The 22,307-nt window shown below is 32.8% G+C and overlaps 2 protein-coding genes across 2 annotated transcripts in view; one reads left to right on the top strand and one right to left on the bottom strand.

The window, feature by feature from the left end:
* The window catches only part of LOC134715533 (pentatricopeptide repeat-containing protein 2, mitochondrial-like), a 32,583-nt gene extending 14,145 nt beyond the window's left edge, over positions 1–18,438 (bottom strand). Inside the window, exons 1-4 of the mRNA XM_063577772.1 lie at positions 18,392–18,438; positions 3,547–3,642; positions 2,739–2,868; positions 1,087–1,207 (exon numbers count right to left, since the gene is read on the bottom strand). Coding sequence (XP_063433842.1) covers positions 1,087–1,207; positions 2,739–2,860 — 243 coding nt within the window. The 5' untranslated portion in view covers positions 2,861–2,868; positions 3,547–3,642; positions 18,392–18,438. The remainder of the gene's footprint in view (positions 1–1,086; positions 1,208–2,738; positions 2,869–3,546; positions 3,643–18,391) is intronic.
* LOC134714343 (uncharacterized) lies at positions 3,709–6,236 on the top strand. Its single transcript, XM_063575582.1, has 2 exons — positions 3,709–3,988; positions 5,828–6,236. The coding sequence occupies exons 1-2, from the start codon at positions 3,747–3,749 to the stop codon at positions 6,234–6,236; spliced, it is 651 nt and encodes a 216-aa protein (XP_063431652.1). The 5' UTR covers positions 3,709–3,746.
* Positions 18,439–22,307: the final 3,869 nt, after the last annotated feature.

Raw genomic sequence — 22,307 nt, 5'->3', positions numbered from 1 at the left:
TTCATTCTGCAATTACTCATTCACTTTCCTACTTTTTAACACATTTTGCTCTCTATATTTACATTCCTTTTCACTGATTACCAACTCTTTTTTTCTTCATTGAATGTGAGCCGTTTTTGGTTTTTCCTAATCCTTGTTTTCTTTTAACCAACGTGTATACAAAAGATATCTACTGTGGATTCATTTATTTTCGTGGGTACAAATTTTCATGGTTTGAGGAAAACTTACATATTCGCGGATATTTAATTTCATGGTTTTGGCAAAGTCTACACTCATTCCTTTACATAATTTGTATTTCGTTGAACATTTGAATTCGTGGTTCTCCTGTACCCACAAAATCCACAAAAATTGGTATCCAACGAATATTAATGAATCCATAGTAATTAATTTAACACATACTATTATTGTTATTTGTATGTAAATTTTGTTTGTAAGATTTCTGGGAATAATAATATAGAGTTCATCCTAACTGTATACATGGGGTCCCTTGACTGAACCACAGTTCTCAACTTCTGCTTACCCTCATTAAACTCATTCCCTTTTTATTACCTTTCTTTTCTATTTGTGTAAGTCTTGAATATTGTAACAGGGCCCACACAAGCTAAGAGTAGGACAAATCAGTCCCTTTTTACAACTTGACAGAATTTAAACACTCGCAATCGCCTCCATTTGCATTAGCAACTTTATTGATGACTCAGACAGAGAACCTCTTAATCATTCTCAACCATCCCTCTAAGGTGGTACCTAACACTACAGGGAGATAACTCTGTAATATCATCTAAACATTTTTATCACATTGTATTGTTAAGTAAGTGTTAAAGAAAGCTTCTAAATGATCAAAATTAGTGATTGTCAAAATGCTACATATCCAACTAATTTTTTCCTATAAAATGCTTGGTTCAAATTTTTTCAAATTTTCGAATTTTTGTCATAAACATGATAAAGTCAATAGATATTTTGTCAAAATTTTATGAAATTTAAACAAGCCAAATAAATTGTGAGCGAGGTGTTTGGTACCACCTTAAGTTTAATTCAGAAAAATTCTAAATTATTTATGTAATTTATTAAAACTTCCTGTGTAGTTACCCTATCTTCCATCAACTTAAATGCAATGTCTGCTTTCTTAGAATGATGTAACATCCTCATAAACACAGGACCAAAGAAAAAATAATATCGCTGTTGAAGCTGATATTTTACTTTCTGGAATCTGAAAAAGTGCAAGCACCAATCAAACACATGTATTTTCTCTTCAACTTAAAAATACCATCTTTTAACTATCAAGATCTTTACTTACTACATGAAGTTATGAACTATTGATATTATGTTGATAAGTCCAAATTATAAAGCTTTACTACAACTAACATATAACTTAATATGATCCAAGAAGTGAGGTCCAAGTCAGATTAACCAAACAAGAAATACCTTACAATCATTTGATTGAGGTCAAGGTCAAATAATACCTGCCAGACTGACATGTACATCATAAAATATTTTCAAACACCAAATATAGTCGACTTATAGAATCTGAGATATGGACTTCACCATCAACACTTGACCTTGTTCACTTGTTTCCATGAAATGAGGTCGAGGTCAAGTGAAAACTGTATGATGTGCATGAGGAACTTGCAAGGGACGCACATACAAAATATAGTCATCCAATATATTATTAATTGACTTTTTTTCAAGTTGTCACGTAAACCAAGAAAATGAGGTCAAGGACAATGAACATGTGATAGACTGAAACTTACAATAAGAGAGAAATTAACATTATAAAAAAATCAAATCTTATCTTTTTTTCAAGTAGTCACTGAATCCTGAAAATGAGGTCAAGGTCAATGTAAATGCAATGAAATAGATGAAAACTTTGTAACATAAGACATCTATGTCCAAAGTATGAAGCATGCAGGTCTTTCACCTTCTTAAATATGAAGCTTTTGAGAAGTTAGTTAACGCAGTCACTGCTGTCGCCAGATCACTATCCCTATGTCGAGCTTTCTGCGACAAAAGTAGCAGGCTCAACAAAAACCAAGACAAATTCAATCAATGTATGGTTTATCAAAATGAAATAAACTGGTCAGAACCATTTTAAATGAATAGTGAATGAGCTATTTTGTAAAGGCACTACAGTGACCTTTATTTGCTTAGTCTGTCATTAGACACTGGTGAACAGCTGTACCATTGGACATCATACCACATCTCTTTCAATATTACCTGCGTCTGCAGGTTTAGTAACCACTCAAAAACTTTTTTATATTTAATCTGCTGTTTGATAATGATGAGGTGGAGAGTGAATGCAACTTTCAGCTTCTTCCTGTTTGCAGATAGTTTGAAATTTGTACATAGAAATGCAGATCCAGACCCCATATTGTTTTTATTTTACATAGAACTTTTTTTACTGAAATATATTTCCTAAATGTATGCTGTTCTTTAGGATACATTATCAATATTTTAATTGGCCATTCATTGCAAGACAAACAATTTGTTTGTTAATCATTTGAGTTCAGAAAATCACCATTTCATCCTCTAGCATTTGAGAATTTTTGGATGCTGTGCTGTTACTGAAGCCAACAGTTTTCATGTTTCAAAGAGTTTATCATTAAATTTTCAACCATCATTGATGATTAATTGATGTCAATTTTGAGGGCAAAGAAAAGCTATTGTACCTGTTTCTTATTCTAACATATCTAAAATGCTTAAATGTAAGCTATAGTGACCATATGCATACTATCACTACTTACTGGTTAGCTATTTTTATACACATTTCTACATCTTCATCTCTCTTTACAAGATGGATCATTGTTTTCAGTTCGTCTTCTAAAACAACATCTCCTTTTGTTATTTTATCTTTCATTTCAGCCATAAAAGTCTCTACAAAAAATATATTTTTATTAATCCTAGTCCCGTGAAATAGTCAATATGTACTGTACAGTGGCAGAAATGTTCAAAAGTGGGGGCTCACTGGCTTCCTAAGATGGGGCCCACTCTAGTCATGCTTCAGGGATTCCCTTTATAATCAACCAAGCCCCCCCTCCTTTCAATCTGTCTCTGCTGTTAACAATTTATTACTGGTCATGTGCTTAAGAAGGCTCCCGCAAAGTGGAAAGGGATTAAAATAAGTTGCAAAACTTGTTTCCCAATCTACTATAAATAAATATGTTTAAACTAAGAAGGCTCAATTTTACCATTCCTCCAATAGATAGGTTTTGATTATCATACTTAAAGTTTGGGTTATCTTCCTTGACCACCATTTTAAAGGGATAAACGGTAAATTTTCATTCTAAGAGTAACCAAATTGAAACATGCCATACACACAAGTCTGGTAAGAGATCATCTTTTCTAGATTGAGATTAACCAAGCTTCATGTAAAAGAAATGATTTTTTTTCAGAAAACAACATTTGCCATGTCTAGCTTTCAGTTATATTATGGCTGATTTATGAGAAAATTTATCTGCTTTCACCTCCAACAGCCATATACTCACTCCTATATGTGCATGTTCTTTTGGTTCATATTATTTTATATATATATATCTGTAATTTCTGATGTACCTTTTCTGGCATCATCGTAGTTGCACTGATAATCCTGACAGTGGTTTAAATAGCTTTGTATTCTTAATGCTCCATCACCTAGTAAATATCTTCTATCTGCAAAGAATAAAAATAGACTTTAACACATTTGATTTGGTTACATTTACAGAACAAGAGGTTAATTCAAGCAGTTAATTTCTTACACAGATGATAATGATATTATGAATTTCCTTACAGACACTATATCTTATATTAATAAGAGATTTAAAAATTTGAAGCAGGAACCACTATGCTTATTTAGAACCTTTGACATAAGTAAATGGCCATTTGATGTTCAACAGTTAGCTTTGCATGGTCTATGTGAGATCAGAAAACTTATGAATGAATATCTAAATGAACACTTTACTGAGGTTGAAATTGACGAAATCCTTGGACAGTTTACAGATTTTAAAGTAAAGTGCAGGTGTTATATAGTCATTCTTCCCCAATTCCAGTTTTTCCCCCGGGGGAAAGACTGGCATGAGCCAATCTTTCCCCGGGGATATTTTGGATCGTTGTGATTCTTCCCCTGTGGAAAGTTGACAATACGTAAACATATAGAAACTTTTTCCCCATGCCAATCTTTCCCCCATCATAGATTTCACTATGTTTATATAGAGTCTGGAAATTAAACCGAACAGTGTTAGAATTAGATTTATTTATAAATATACAAATTTGTTGTTCATTTACATTTACACAAATCTTTCTGCAGCCAATGAATCAACTATCCACAAAAGACCAAAATGACACAAACATTAACAATTATAGGTCACCGTACGGCCTCATGATCCGTCATTACCAAATGCCTTCAAGTTTATAAAATCGAATTTTCCGATTTTACATCAAAGTGAAACAATGAAAAATTTGGTAACAGAAGAATCGATCATTTATAGTAGAAGACAAACGAAAAATTTGAAACGCCAACTTACAAAAGCGCGATTTGATGTAGTTAAAAAGATATCATCCGTACAAATTTGTGGCGATTCACGCTGTGGAGTATGTTCCAGAGATAATTATATTTACTTAGAAATCGGCAGTATGAAATATTTCAAAAACGGTAAGAATTTTACAGTAAACGCAAATATGACTTGCAAATCAGAAAATTTAATCTATTGTATAACATGTGTCAACTGTAAAGAAAACTACATAGGTCAAACAGGAAATAGTGTGTGTGAACGGGTCAGGATCCATAAACAGCAAATACGGCAACCCGAATACAGACAAATTCCGTTGAGCGAACATTTAGACATTTGTGCTTGAGGAAAATTCAAATTTTTCCCGTTCTTCAAATGTACGGACCCAACAGAAGAATAGCGTAAAGAACTAGAAAGAAAATTTATAAAAGTGTTTGACGCCAAGCTTAATGCTTAGTAGTTACATGAACAATAACGTTGCGTCATACTACTAATATTTTACGAACAATGACATTACGTCATAATACTAATGTGTTCCCCATAACGACATTCATAGTCTTGAAAAGTCCCAAGATGGATAAAAGCGCTAGACAATGCTGCTTTTAAAACTCTTTTTGTGTATCTAATTTTTAATATATAATTCTGTACACCGCTTGAAAAGAAACTTTTTTTGTATGTATATAGATATACTAAAATGTGATATGAGTGACAATGAGACAACTCTCCATCCAAATAACAATTTATAAAAGTAAACCACAATAGGCCTTCAATATGGAGCCCTGGCTCACACCGAACAAAAAGCTATAAAGGGCCCCAAAATGACTAGTTTAAAACCATTCAAACGGGAAAAACAACTGTCTATTAAAGTTATATAAAAAACGAGAAACGAGAAACACGTATTTTAAAATTACATAAACAAACGACAACTACTGTTTATAAGATTCGTGACTTAGGACAGGTGCATACATGTTTTTGCAGAGAGCCGTTAAAAGTTTTAATGATGCCAAACCTTCTCCCTTTTTCTGAAACAATGTTATACATCACAACATAGAAAAACACATATAAATACATACCAAAGCTTCATACATTTGATAACTATAAACTGAGAAAAAAGTTACTTTCATTTAAAAAATCTTATCGTGACGTTGCCGACGTTATATTACAAGGCGGGAAAATTTAGCTTATCATGCTACTCACGGGGGGAAAATTGGCATGATCCTAGTTTTCCCCTTACAACGCCGAAGGGGAAAAGTTGGATCATGCCAATTTTTCCGGGGGGAAATATTGGATCGATCCAGTATTTCCCCCCGGAAATTTTGGCATGGGGGAAGAATGGCTATAGGACACAGGCATCTGAAAAGTGAAAATGTTGTTCAAGTCATGTCTAGCTATATATTACAAGAATCAGTTAAGGACACAGCATTTGCTAAGCTTATTGAGTGCATAATGTCAATTTCTATAAGCACAGCTAGTTGTGAAAGGGGATTCTCACATATGAAAACTGTTAAAACAAATTTAAGAAGTACAATGACACAGATTAACCTAAAGAACCAGCTTCTTATGAATGAAGGTCCAGAGTTATCACAATTTAAATCAGATGCCAGTATTGAACACTGGCTGTTGTCCAGTGAAACTACCAGGCATGTCAATCATCATAAATTGCCTGGACCAAGGTCAAAGGACAGAAATCAAAACTTGAATATTCAAGTTGAAAATGACAATGCTGTCTTTGATGTCGAATTCCAAAAAGATGCCTGAAGATCCTTGTTATAATTAAAAAATAAAACATATAAAACCTCATTTGATTTATTTTATTAAATTACTAGAACACACCCGTGATATCGCGGGTCCGTGACTGAATTAAAGTATATAACTATGAGCAAGCATTATTTTAGTATTAGTATTGTCATCTGATAATGTCATGCCAATTATAAGATACATAGTTTTCTCTGCTTTCAAATCTTTCTGTTTGAACCCGTCGAACTGGAACTTATCAATTATTCGTAATATTAATTATTTGGAAAACAAAAGGTCCCAGAATGGAGTATTTTTTTAATCAACAGCATTGCCCTATATAAGTTATAAATAAAGTTGAATTCTTTGATTCGCTGTTTTTCGTCATGCCCGCTAACAAATTGAAAACTGTACCTATACACCTTAGTTTTAGTCCAGATTTTTAGTATTCGTATTGTTATCTTAGAAAGTCTTACTGATTAAAATACTGCAATAGGTAACAATTTGACAATTTAGTAGTGTCAACCCTGTGATTATGACCCGTGTATATATAGCATATTAGTCCTGAATACACGGTATGTTTGTGCACCTGTCAGAGGCGGAATTTACAGATAAGGCATTAGGTAACAGGTGAATATACTATTGGTATCGGTATCGGACTCGAACCGGAACTTCTTAATTATTGGCAATATTAATTACGTGGAAAACAAAAGGGCCTGGAGTGGTGTAATTTTTAATCTACACCTTTGTACTATATTAGTTATATATAAAGTTGAATTCTTTGATTCGTCGTTTTTACGTGATGACGGCTGACAAATTGGACCTCGTAATTTTAGTATTATTGATAGTGCACAAATGCCCTTTCAAAACATGACACACATTCCCAGCGTCTTATGCAGCACACCCTGAGTGATTTGTAAGTGATACTTGGGCTAGCAGGTTGGTTTTAATTGGCTAGCAGTTCTTGAAACAGGGCCAGTAAAATCCTCCTGCCAATAAGTCCTGGGCTAGTTAGTTGTAACAAAAAAGGTTAACCCCTAAAGCAGTTTTGGTATAACTGTCAATAAAAGCTGAAGAAGGGTGTCCTTCAAGTAGATCACTATTTATTTCTATGGTGTTTTTTTAACAGTGAAAAATATTACCGATTCAACACTAAAATATAAATTTTTAATAAGTTCAAGCTGCAAAACATTTTGAAAAATACTCATATTCATTTTGCAACCTTATAGTGCTAATTTAATATTAAAATCATATATCGCTTGAACATAACCACTTACACAAAAATTTGTACACCCCATTAAAGAGATATATAGACTTTAATCTAGTAAATTTTAGGCTGTTTTAAGTTCTTTTGAAATAAATTGTTTATTTTTAATCAAGGTTAGACCTGGGAATATGATACTAACAGGACTGGAAACTGTTACACCATCAGTGTAATAAAACATCTTGGTCATTAGATCGAGACTTTACCGGCGCAAGATTTATCGATATAATATGCCATATTGTTTTGACAGTGACAGCGTGCCTTGATCTCATAATCTTTGTAATTTGTTTTTATTTTTTTGTAATTATTCGAAATGATAATCCAATTACTGATAAAAGTAGTAAGATAATCCAGTTATACTAATAAAAGATATCTTGATCTTTGACAGTTGTTATTTTATCACAAAATCTAGCCCTTAAAAAATTGTAAAAAATGACAGTTTAAGGTTGAATTTTTTTTCAGGATGAAATAGGGTGGATACAATTATGATTCGTAAAATTTCTTAAAACTGTTCATTGAAAAGATATGCAAGTTCAGTTTGTTGTAAAATCATATTTATAGGTTATACATGTAAGTTGGAGTGACCTATTTTCATTGTCATTTTTTACAAAGTGAAAAGTGGAATATAAACCTCCTTCTCATTACAAACACAAACCACATGCAGAGCTAGAATAATTTATACTGTTCCAATAAAATTGTTTACTCCTATTTATTTATGCAATATTTGTATTTAAAATCTTTTTTTTTTTTGCTGAGTAATGGTCTTCTGGTTGCATAAGCATATTTCTCCGTGATATATGTACAATATAGGTTCCACAATCAGATCTAAACAAGAATGTGTCCAAAGTACATGGATGCCCACTCGCACTATCATTTTCCGTGTTCAATAGACCGTGGAAATGGGTAAAAAATATATAATTAGGCATTAAAATTAGAAAGATCATATCATAGGGAACATGTGTACTAAGTTTCAAGTTGATTGGACCTCAATTTCATCAAAAACTATCTTGACCAAAAACTTTAACCTGAAACTCACACTTTCATTTTCTAAGTTCAGTGGACTGTGAAATTGGGGTCAAAAGTTTAATTTGGATTTAAAATTAGAAAGATCATATCATAAGGAACATGTGTACTAAGTTTCAAATTGATTGGACTTCAGCTTCATCAAAAACTGACCAAAAACTTTAACTTGAAGCAGGACAGACGGACCAACCAACAGACGGACTAACAGACGAACAGATGCACAGACCAGAAAACATAATGCCCCTCTACTATTGTAGGTGGGGCATAAAAAGTAGGCCCTTTCACAGCTATTACTCCCATATTGAAATTTAGGTGTAAACAAGAAATTTAGAAACGTACATATAAACAATGAGGCTATATTTTTATGAGACCCGGTTAACTTCTGTTATAGGAATTATATATATATAATAAATTAGGAACTGAAATTGGCATCATTGTTTTTATTGCACACTTATTGCTTTTATTGGGATAAATGAGGATCTGCTCACTTAAAATTATTTTTTTCATATTCAACCCTTATATATTACCTACTTTTTGTAAACAATAAGAAAAGACTTAATCGTTCAAAACTACTTCAACGATTAAATTAAAATAAAGAAGAACTTGTCCCAGTTTTAATCAGCCATAGTTTATATAATATATCATATAATAGACCACTTTCGAGTTCATCCGTCACCGGAAAAAACTCGTCAATTATACGCGCCTTTATCATCGTCATTAGTGCGTTTAGGGGCGTCGTCACTTCCTTCCAATGTTGAGCGAGTGGTTGGAAAACTATAATTCTATATTGTACGAATTATTCGGCAAATTGAATTCTCAAAATTGGCAATCAACACTGCTGTCATTAGGGAAATGTCAGTAAGTACCTACAGAGCAACCATTATTTCTAGTTTATCCTGCACAAAGACGATCACTAAGACGCTTGATGAACGTAAATAGTGCAGGGATACAGGCGAGCCCCTCTATCTGGTAAATGACGTCATAAAGGCGTGTATAATTGACAAGTTTTTGCCGGTGACGGATGAACTCGAAAGTGGTCTATTTAATTTTGGATGTACTGCGTCTTCTGATTGGCTGACATTATTTTGTTATGAGCCCATAGACATAATTTAGTCATGTGACCATGGTGACTGACGTCAGCAACGTTTTTTCATAGTCTTCTACGTTTTAAAATGGAATTTTGAATTAAATTAAAAGAAATGACTGTAATATTTTTTCTGTCTATTCAAAATAACATAAAAAATGTGGTGCACATTGTTAAATAACCCGCTACGCGCGTTATTCAGTGTGCACCAGATTTTTTATGTTTTTTTGTCATAGACAGAAAAATATAACAGTCATTCCTTAAGGTGGTACCCAACACTTTCGCTAAAATTAATTTGGCTCGTTTAATTTTCATACAATTTTGACACAGTATTTACTTTGACCCTTTAACAAAAAAATAATAAATTCAAAAAATATGAACCAACCGTTCAATCAGACAAATTACACTGGTTATATAGCAGTTTGACAAACACTTATTTTGATCATTGAGAAGCTTAATATTCCATCAACAACACAACGTCATTAAAACATTCTGCTGATTTTACAGAGTTATCTCCCTGTAGTGTTAGGTACCACCTTAAGTAAAAACATTTATTTCAAGTAAATGAATTTAATTTGTTAAAATTGTTTTATTATTCATATATTGTTATTTTTTCATGTAACATTTTTAATTTTAATACCCGGCCTCGAATGTGTTTGAAATACACAATTCACGAAAAATAAGTATCTGCTAACAAAAGTACAAGTACAGAATTTTCTACTCTTTTATTTGGTTAAAATGTCCGCCATTTTATGTAACAATATAGGCCCGCAATGTCATCAATTGCCGACGTCTCTGTAAATCATTGACTCCAAGTAAAGCATACAAAACATTTGACAGGTCTTTGAGTTTAAAGCCATCGATCACTCCAATATTTTATATTCATGTTCAAAACAGAGATTTTACAAATAAAGTGAATACATCTATCTGAATATATAAATGCAGTCATTTTAAAAAGCTTCTGTTGTCTTCTTCTTCTTCTTCCGAATACGGGAGTAGACTCCTAGGTAGGAGTGTAAAACTTCCCGGAACTTGTGTGCTATGTACATATGGACTTAATTTAAAAACAATATGACAAAGAAAAATCGTTATCAATAACATATATACATTATGTACAGTGGCTTTAAAGTTTAATAAGTTGCTGTGGATCCTTCAAGTGTTAGAGTGGATATGCCACTTTTGAAGGATTCCAGGGTGTCAGACATACCTATTGCTTCAGGTAGTGAGTTCCAGTCCGAAATAGTGCGAGGATAAAATGAAAATTTATAGAAATCTTTATTTGTGGATATTTGCTTAAATTTATGTTTCCCCCTAGTGCGTCTATCAGAAATTGTTAAGTTGTCCTTAGGAACTTCCACTAACCCCCAATTTATTTTATACAGCATAGTTAATCTAGCCTTCTTTCTTCTAGATTCTAAATTTTCCCATTCCAATGATTTTATTAAATTTGAAACTGCTCCAGGTGATCTGTCTTTATAATCATTAAAGACAAACCTGGCTGCCTTACGCTGTACCTGCTCAACCTGAGTGATGTGTTGTTTTTTGTACGGATCCCAGACAGGGGAAGAGTATTCGACGACCGGACGGACAAGTGATGTGTACGTAAGGTTTTTAACCTTACGTGTGCAGTTTTTTAAGTTCCTACGAAGAAAACCTAAGGTCTTATTTGCCTTACAAGTAATATTGTCAATATGCGTTCCCCAATCAAGATCATGGCTTATAGTTACGCCTAAATATTTGCTGTCTTTTACTGCTTCTAAAATATGATTATGTAATATATAATCAAAAGTTGAAGGTTTACTTTTTTTAGAAATATGAATTACATAACACTTCTCAGGATTAAAATTCATTTGCCAATCCTCTTCCCATTTTACTAAACCAGACAAATCTTTTTGAAGTAATTGTGCATCAGAACTATTATTTACATTTCTATATAATAAACAGTCATCTGCAAAAAGTCTTGCATTGCAAGTTACATGTTCGGGTAGGTCATTTATAAAGAGTAAAAATAATGTTGGGCCTAAAACTGTTCCCTGAGGGACACCAGAATCAACTGCTAATTTTGAAGATTTTACATCGTTTAATAGTACTTGCTGTTGCCTGTCAGCTAAAAAGTCATTTATCCAATTTAAATTTTGATTTCTAATACCATAAAATTCTAATTTCTGGGCTAATCTTTTATGGGGGACTTTATCGAAAGCTTTGGAAAAATCTAAAAGTATGACATCTATTTGGTTACCATATCCCAATGATTTAGCAAGATCTTGTATGCTGATGATAAGTTGGGTCTCACAAGACCTTTTGCTTCTAAACCCATGCTGACTATCATTTAATATGTTATTAATTGTAAGGTGTTTCCTTATGTTGCTTGTTAAAATATGTTCTAAAATTTTGCAACATATTGCAGTTAATGAAACTGGTCTATAATTAATAGCGTTATGCTTGTCACCTTTTTTAAATATAGGTACAACATTAGCCTGCTTCCAATCATTTGGGATTTTACCAGTATCAATAGATTTTTGGAAAAAGAATGTCAAAAATGGAGACAATTCTTCTGCAAAATTATGTAAAAAATATGCTGGCAGATTATCAGGGCCAGTGGCTTTATGTGGATTTAAGTTTTTAAGTAATTTTAATAAGCCATTATTACTAATAAATATGTCTGGCATAGTGGGGTGGGGACTTGTACCTTTATTTGGCATAGAGGATGTATCTTCGGTTGTAAAAGCCTTTTTAAATTGTTCGTTTAGGATGTTAGCTTGTGTATTCGGCTCACTATACAATAAGCCATCCTTTCCTCTTAATGGTGACACTCCAGATGTTTCTGTTTTTTTGCTTTTAATAAATTGCCAGAAAGATTTAGGTTTTTCTTCTAACTGGGGGCTAATTATTTCTTGCATATATGTGCTCTGGGCTCTTCTTATTTCTCTTTGAGCAGTAGCTTTTAACTTTTTATATTTATCTTTATGTTCTTGTTTACCAGTTTTTTTAGCTTTGTTGTAAGCTTTACGTTGCTTTTTACATAAATGGTCTATATCCCTATTTGCCCAAGGGTTGGTGTATTTAGATTTAGTGATTTTGCTTGGTACATTATCATCTATTATTTTATTACTACCTTCTTTGAATTTATTCCATAATTGGTCAATATTTAAATTTTCATTAGTCTGAGATATAAGTTCAGATATAAAATGAGATGTTACGTCTTTTATCTTTTTAATGTCTACCTTTTTCCATAAATAAATTTTATGTTGTGATTGTTTAGATCTTTGGGGCTTGCAGATTGCATCCACTAAAACAATATCATGGTCAGATATACCTGGTATAGATTTTATTTTTGTTATTAATGCAGGTTGGTTTGTGCAGAAAAGGTCAAGTATATTATCTTTCCTAGTTGGAAAATCAACCATTTGTTCAATGCCTAAGTTGTTAAGCATATCTATAAATGCTTCATTCAGCTCCTTAGGATACATTGAGCCAGATATATTTTGCTCAGGCCATTTTATGTCTGGAAGGTTAAAGTCACCACCAAGCCAGAAGGTGGAATTTTTAAATTTTAACTTAAGTTCATTAATTTCAATGATCATTTGTTTGAGATAGTCTATATCATTTTTATTTGGTGGTCTATATGCAGAAATAATAACTAAGGATTTAGTATCAGTTATATTAATTTGGGCAGCAATAAGTTCTACATTTTTGCTTTTATATACTTCTTGGCAAATAATACCTTTTTTAATGGCGATTAATACACCTCCACCTTCTTTTCCGACCCTGTCGTTTCGGAATACATCTTCAAATAGTGTGTTTGGAAAAATTTCAGAAGATAATACATCTTTGTTTAACCAAGTTTCATTACCAATAATAATATCTGGTTTAGATGATGTTAATAAATTTTCAATTTGAGGAACTTTATTTTTACAACTTCTAAAATTAATCTGAAGAACTCTTAATGAGTTTTGTCTATTAATATTCTTATTTCTTAATTGCTTCGTCACGGGTGGTTTAGGTGATGATGTAGCAACTGGGTCTCCAAAGTTTTCATGACTATCATTTATATTAAAGCTTAAGGAAAAAGCTGAACTATCTGAAAGTACTGAATATGAGTTAGGGTTCAAAATAGAATTACCTGATGAGAGGTATGATTGAAAAATGGTTCTAGAGTGATTAGGAGTATCACATATCGGGCATATCCAAAGTACTGATGAATTTCCAAACTTTTCATACATTGATGGACTTATATTTACACATCCAATATGACACCATTTATCGCAATTATCACAAACAATGGCATCACTGTCCCAGGTACACTCATGCGAGCAAATAGAGCATGGGTAACTGGAGTCATTCAAGTTTGATGGGCCAGGGTTGGTTTCAACCTGGTTGCTTAAAAGAATTCTGATCAAAAGATGAATGTGGCGATCTGATTTGCCAAAAACACATTTTCTTTTAAAATTGGACACATGTAAGTGCCAGTAATAAATCTGAGTAGATACCTCAATTGTTGTGTCACATTGAAGGCTGATAGTGATACCCTCATATTTGTTGGAGTCTAGTATATTATTTTGTATATTAAACTCATTGACGGTGCTCAGAAAAATAAAAAATGTTGAGCAAATCACGACTAAGCTATGTTTAAACATTTTGACAGAGTCTAAGTGTCATAAAAATATAATCAGTGAAGAGAAGGATGGTGACTCTCATACACATTCATAACATGTTTAATAAGACAGTTAGTAGTTGATGACAAATTAGATCTTCGTTCCTTGGGCGACTCAAGGACACAGGATAAACACACTAGGAAGCCATATTATATAAGGTGTAAGGATAGATAGATAGGATATTATTACCTATTTAATCACAGAGACTCTGTTTGCCGATCAAAACAAAACAAAAACAAAAAAAGTAAACCGGAAGTGGTTTACAATGTTTACATTTATGGAAAATAAATTTTCCCGCCACTGTACAAATGTGAATCAAAAATTTACGTATACAAATAATTTTATTTACAAGGAAATATCAAATATTTTGGTAATTTTCATACACACAATGACAAATGTAAGCCAAATGTTGATGTAATAGCAAGTTCCTGGATTTATTACTCTAGAAAAGCTGTAAGTTCCAAATATTTTTGAGAGCTGCAATTTAGACGTCCATTTCCTAGCACATGCGCACATCATGCATATTGTTAGACATAAGACATAAGACATAAAGCTTTATTTAGAGTCGGTATAAGCAAGCAATTACAAACATAAGCTCTGAAGAGCTTTTAAAACCGACATAACAACAAATAAAACAAACATACATATCGAGTCATGCACACAACATTAAACATATAAAGCAAGAGTTTAATCAGTATATAAACATGCAGCACAAAAGTTCTTTAAGCATCTTACAAGTTTATCACATACTGGTACATGCAATTATGAGATAAAAACACAAAAGCACAAATGAAATGGTTTGCACATAAAAAGCATAAAAGCACATTAAGTTTCTAAAATTAGCACAAAAGCAGCAGAAGCACTATAGTAAAGGTATTAGAATAAATTTGCCATGCTGAAAATAAAGCAACAAAACAAAAAATAATAAGCAGAGATTAACTGGTTTTGCAGGCAAAGCATTGGCATGAGCTGCCAGACCAAGAATTTATCAAGTTCTTGAATTGATTTAAAGATGATTGCTTACGAAGCTCATCTGGCAGCTCATTCCAAAGCCTAGCACCTGCATACCTGAACGATTGAAGGCCATATGCAGTTGTTCTTACATGTGGTAGATCTGCTGTATTCTGGTATCTGAAAGAGTAAGTTTTTTCCTTTAAGTGAATTGTTAAATAAGATGACAAATGATGGCATCTGGTATATATATTGGTAGTGGCTGATAGTACATGTAATAAGGGTACAAGTCAAATAGGCATTTGGTTTATTCCGCACCTATTAACACAGGAATCTGTTTCTATCCATGGGAAGCCCCACTATCAACGTATATGTATACGTTGATAGTGGGGCTTCCCATGGATATTAACAAATGCCTGTGCCTATAGACATATAATACAATGTCTCTGATACTTATATTAACCATGGTGCCAAAAAACTACATTGAGGGCTAATTTGAGTGCCGAATTAAGCAGGTCCCGATTTGACTTGTTGGAGAATTGACTATACCGGGTGCCGATTTGACCAGGTGCCCCAAGGCGAAGAGAGAAGATATAATATTGTAACTGGTCCTCAACAATTATTTTTGAAATCTGCATCTTTCATAATATATATTATATGCATCAAATTATTTACAGTACTTTGGATCAAGGTATTATGGTGGAAAGTCTTGAAAAGTTTTAGAAGGTGTCAGACCACCAATTACTCCGTCCAATTTAGAACGTATGTAAAAGTAGACCTACTCTGACACAAAATAGTGCTTTTGATGTCCTTGTTTACTTAAACTAACAAACAAATTTGCAATAATGAAACTTTTGGTGAAAGATAAATATATCTAGATCATTTTGAGCCAAAATTTACTTGTCTATGAGTTTGCATTAAAAATTGAGGATTAATGCGCTCCATAGTATGCTAATTTTAGATTTCCAGAAAACCAGGTTTTTGTTTTGGAGTACTTCTATTTAAAGGTCAGTTATTTTGTTAGAAGGCTTTAAAGGTATGCTGAAAATTGGCATGTAGAAAGCTGAAACATGTACAATTCAGGATATACCTGGTTTCTATGAAGTTAAACTTAAGGTAAAATTTTTAGAAAGCTGTGAAAATTGCAAAATTTGGTTGAACAGATAGGGATTTATAATTGGTGGTCTGACACCTTTAAGATAAATGCGGTGAAACCCAAAATTCAGATAACAATTGATTTTTTGGTCTTAACTGATTATTTGACATAGTAGTAGCCACATTTTAATCTTTTTGGGGGTAAAAAGTCACATATTGCAAATTTGGAGCCGTAAACCTGAATTTGTGCTATTTTTAGCTTTTCCCACCCTGACTATATGCTTTCATATAAAAAATGTTATAAATTGTTATAAATGCACAGTAAGTTGTTTCTGTGGTGTTAAACATTAAACCATAGGTTGATTACTACCCCAAAAAAAATTGTTGTCATGAAGATTTAATGAAATTATTTGATTTTTACCCCTTATATCAATGCGGCATACCATGTATATGGCAGATAACATAGCCTGATATAAACACTGCATAAACTAACAAAAATCTCATTTATTATCTCAAATGAAAGTTTTATACCTTAAATTTTATTGACTGATAGTAAATAAAACAGTTAGATGGCCAACACTGCACTTTTGATCAGTTTATAGTCACATTACTGACACCAGGTGTAAAAAAGGGGGGTCAATATTCCTTGATTCTTCAATACCTTTGATATTTTACTAAACTCATTGTAAAAATTGTGGAAAGTCTTTAAAGCAGTAGAACAAACAAGGAACAATCAACAAAAACTGATCTTGACATTGAAAGTTTATGTACCTCTAGTCCAAAATGAGATTTTCAAGTATTTTCTATCAAAGGCTTACATTACAGTCAGTTTAAATTGAGCTGTGAAATTTGTAATATGAGTCGCATTATGCTCAGAAAGGATTTTTTTTACTACAAATTGACTAAGGATTAAGAAAAAACAAAACAAAAGATTTCTGATCAACTTTTTTTGCTCTTTAGGTGTCAGACCACCAATTACTCCGTCCAATTTAGAACGTATGTAAAAGTAGACCTACTCTGACACAAAATAGTGCTTTTGATGTCCTTGTTTACTTAAACTAACAAACAAATTTGCAATAATGAAACTTTTGGTGAAAGATAAATATATCTAGATCATTTTGAGCCAAAATTTACTTGTCTATGAGTTTGCATTAAAAATTGAGGATTAATGCGCTCCATAGTATGCTAATTTTAGATTTCCAGAAAACCAGGTTTTTGTTTTGGAGTACTTCTATTTAAAGGTCAGTTATTTTGTTAGAAGGCTTTAAAGGTATGCTGAAAATTGGCATGTAGAAAGCTGAAACATGTACAATTCAGGATATACCTGGTTTCTATGAAGTTAAACTTAAGGTAAAATTTTTAGAAAGCTGTGAAAATTGCAAAATTTGGTTGAACAGATAGGGATTTATAATTGGTGGTCTGACACCTAGAACTATCCGCATGATGTAAGGAACCTTATGGTATGGGGAGAGAAACAAGAAAAGTCGATTCGATTAAATATCTTGTATAAACCTCCTTTATATTTGGAGGCATATGTCATATCTGGTTATGGTATTTACTGTCTCTGTCGACTCATCTTATTATTTCTGTGCTAAAATCCTTCACTGTAATTACCTGCATATTTTCTGTTTTTACATTTGCTATTTTAAAAACTTTTCACTCAGTTTTTCATGCAGTGAGCGAGATGTTTAAAAAAATGAATACTCATGATACACTACAGTATGATACATATCATTATGTAGAGAAAAGCAGTAAAATAATTAAAAACAATGAGATCTAAAAAGAAATAAAAATATGGATGAAATCATTAATTGGCCCCTTATAGCAGTTATTGGTTAATCATATACTCCGCGTATGCAACAGTTCGTAATCTTCAATAATAATGAAGCTGTAACTGTATATCAGAAGAAGGAGAAGAAGAAGAAGAAGAAGAAGAATTGTCCTTTACAATTATGATTTCACACTTTTTGTAGATACGATTCCAACTAAGAAGTCCCTATTAAAGAATCAAAATTGTTCAGAAAAATAAGATCTACATGTAAATCAATCGACCGAAATAGTCAATTGAGCCCAAATAGGAGTCATTGTAAAATAGAAAATAACTTACCAACAGACAAACAACGGTTACAAAAACACTGCACAGAAAACTGAAGAACCAAATCATAAACCGGATGTGAATTTATGTTAACAGCGGAAGGGTTTAATACCAAGGTCTTCAAATGACTTGCCCTGAAACTGATATATATCAACTTTTGTTTAATAAAAGGAAAAATATATATTTAAATCCTCATTGCACTTTACAAACAGAGCAAATAAAAATTGATAAAGAAGCTGAAAAAAAACTATCTGTATAAAGCTTTATATTTCAATAGGTAGAAGACCTGGATGATTCATACCTTGTAATTTCCGTCAATTATATGTCAATGTCCTTGATTTCATTTTCATGGTTCAGTGACTGCCTTTTAATTTAATTTCATTTTTTTGCTTGTATACATGTAGGGTAACACGCCATTAATCCGACAATGTCATTCGTTCGACAACCCATTAATCCGACAACCTAATAGTCCGACAACCCATTGCTCCGACAGCCCAATATTCCGACAACTCATTTGTCCGACAGTCAAATATTCCGACAACCAATTAGTCCGACACCATTAGTCAAGTATCAAGGTATCATAACATTTTAAAGAAATAACTTTATACATTATATAGGTAGTTCGAATACTTTCTGTATACTGAATTCAAAATCTATATATATAGAATAGAATGGCATGGAATATTTCATTTTCCCAATTACAGGGTCTAAAAATAGCATATAAATCAAGAACAACAATTGAAAGTGCGAGTTACTGCTCACTGATGATACTCCGCTCAAATATTTCGGTTAACAAGAAGTTGTTGAGTGGTCAATCTAAAAAACGCATCACACGGTAAAGCTGACTTCAATAGAATCTAAAACGAAATTTCATAAATCATTGTGATGTAGTTCATGAAAAAGATGTAACGAAGATATTCAAGGGACAGACGGAAGGACGGACGCACTCACAGACTGTTTGACGGATAGACGGACGGACAGAGGTTAAACAGTATTACACCTTCTTTTTTTTAGGAGCGGTGGAATAATGATTGGGTCAACATTTAAAGACGTTACAATTACTAATGATAAAATAATTAGTGTTATATCACCATAGTCCTCCATTAGAATCGGAGTCAGAACAAAATAGAAAAAAAAAGACACATAGATTTCGAATAACAGTATTAAGACATGTACTAGTCTACACAAAAGTCAAAAGAACTAATAAAAAAATTATCATTTTCACCCAATAATTGTAAATACAATTGAGAATAGCAAATAGGAAATATGTCAAAGAGACATCAACCCGACCAAAGAGCAGACAACAGCAGAAGGTTACCAATAGGTATTCAATGCATCGAGAAATGCTTCCATATCCATCCGGCCCAAAGTCCACCCGGCCCAAGTCGATCCAGCCCACGTCGATCCGGCACAAATAAAATAATATACTAGTCAACAAAAGAAACGATACACGACTTTGAAATAAAATTGATCAAAAAGTATTAAATATAAAACAAAATGAGATACACCTTTTTAAAAAGCTCTCATTTGCAATGTATGCACATGTGATAATGAAAATCAAAACTTGTTGGAAAGTATCTAAATTCCGTGTAAACGATCATATGGTACAAATTAGTTTTGCGGAAAGTTGAATAAAAAATCGAGACATAATTTTCTAAGTACTAAATAAAATTTCAAATTTGTTAAAAAAATATTCAATATGCTAATCAAGTTATGTTCATGTTGTAACTAATGGGTTGAAATATGTTTTTTTTCAAATTTTTTTAAAGTGTTTTTTTGAAATCTCAAAAAATGCATTTTTTTTTGTTATTTTCGTCTCCAATCAATGCTTTAGATATGAAAACAACACACAGTAAATTTGGAAACCTTCGGAATAGTTTTAAGATTGTTACCGCTTTTTGAATATCACTGTACGCATACTGTCTATGGTAAATCAGTTGATAATGTAACGATTTCTCGTAGGGCCGAACTTTGCTTAACAAATAAACAAAGAGACTGTATGATTTTTAAAAACAAATTGATGACAAACACTGTCTTTACCTTTAATTAAATGAGAGGTTGGCATCATTAGTTGGAAATTCTGTTTTTTAAATTGTCGTTATTCTGTAAATTTTGTAAAAAAAATTAATCGCGACAAAAAGGTCACGAAAGCAAAACAATATCTTTTTTTTAAACGGATTTATATTTCCATAATGATTAAGTATTACTACCTTCAATATTGGTCCATTGAATGGAAAACTTTATCTTTAATTTGAAAAAAAGTCTTGTATCGTTTCTTCTGTTGACTAGTATACAATAGCTTATAAGTTATGATACTGAAGTTTTCTTACTTTTTGGTCATCTTATAGATGTGTATTTTTGTAATGTATGCATCATTTCGTTTTGTTTACAGCAGGACATTCATGTTTAGTGGAGGAAGGAACAAGCGAATGCAGTTTATGTTTGTGAAGGCATGAAAGTTTAACTAGGACATTTCCGCAAGACATTGCAAATCTATTGTTTTGAATTGAATATGTAGCTCAATTTATTTTTCAATTCGAATTTTGTTAACCAATACTGAAATATATCACGTCATAGAATTTTCATGCTAAAGAGTTGCGTGAACATTTCGCGAATTGTGCGAGTTTCATGTCCCGAGTTTGTTACATGGGACAAAGCTTTATTTAAGTAAACGTTTTTCTAACGTTGCGTCTAATATATCTTCTAATTTCTTATAGACTTATGCATTACCCAAATACAATATATATTGTTGTTTGTTGCTTACGTTACTTTCAGTGGGAAATATTTCATGCATATTCAGTACAACCTCACATTTATGCAAAATTGCAAGAGAAATGAAAAAAATATCCTAAGAAATCATTAATCGCCGTATAACGATAGCAGGGATGACACAGGTGTGTCAAGCATGGTTGTGGCGCCGTTAGAGAAAAAGGAAAAGATGTCCAAATTACAAACAAACAAACAAAACCTTGAGAGCTTTTATATATTTTATGTGAAAATGAAAATGAGCATGAAGGTCGTCGTAGAATGAACGTAGTCAGGTCGCAAGAAGAGCGTGATAAGGACGGCATGGGCGTGCTAGAATCGTACTATAGTTTTGAGCAGCATGATAGTCGTAGTGGAAGCGTAGTTTGGTCTATATTCAAACGTGATGGTCGTAGTGAGGTCGTAATAACAATAACGTCGCTGTTAGAATGTAGCGCAGTCTCTCCGAATATAAACACGCTTTTGCTACGGTCTCACTTCGATGGTATTTTTTTGCGACCTTTGCGATCTTACCACGACTTTACTGCGCTCTAACTACGCTTCAACTACGACCTGATTTCGAAATACGATCATACCACGCTTGTTTTGAACATGTTCACGCTCATCACGATCTTGAAGATCTCACTACGACCTTTCTGCGATCTACACAGATCGTGGCTAAGTCTAGTGCAGTATAAAAGCTAACCATTTTTGTAATCTTCAAATATTTCACATAGTTCATTTACATCCTTGTCAGTGAGAAGAAGTGCGTAGTGATACAAATCCGTTTCATTCATTATTTTCAAACATTTATCTATGTCCATCTTTTCAGTGGCGGATCCAAAAGGGGGGGGGGGTAGACCCCCCTTTTTGGACGATCAATGCATTTGAATGGGGATGATGTAGTTTGACCCCCCCCCTTTTTCCTGGATTAGGACCTTTCCTTTTTTAAATGGCTGGATCCGTACCTGCTTATCATATTTCCACACTTCTCGTTTGAAAGTACGTGACATCGCTGATGAACACTCAAGAAATATAATTACTGCTGCATTGAGATCACGTACTACTGTCTGAGGGAATACTTAAAAAACAACTGATGAATAATATAACACACAATCACTTATTATTAAAGGTTAAAAGAGGCGACATCAAACGTGCAATATAGGATAAAAAAACCTTCATT

This window comes from Mytilus trossulus, chromosome 4 (assembly GCF_036588685.1).
Source record: "Mytilus trossulus isolate FHL-02 chromosome 4, PNRI_Mtr1.1.1.hap1, whole genome shotgun sequence".
Lineage (NCBI taxonomy): Eukaryota > Metazoa > Mollusca > Bivalvia > Mytilida > Mytilidae > Mytilus > Mytilus trossulus.
The sequence above is the reverse complement of the archived record's forward strand: the minus strand, read 5'-3'. Positions and strand labels throughout refer to the sequence as shown.

Bases quoted from the DNA above. Each gene is read 5' to 3' on its own strand.
- LOC134714343 (XM_063575582.1), top strand. From the start codon at position 3,747: ATGAATTTCCTTACAGACACTATATCTTATATTAATAAGAGATTTAAA. The intron at 3,989-5,827 runs GTGTTATATAGT...TATAGGACACAG, and splicing joins GATTTTAAAGTAAAGTGCAG to GCATCTGAAAAGTGAAAATG.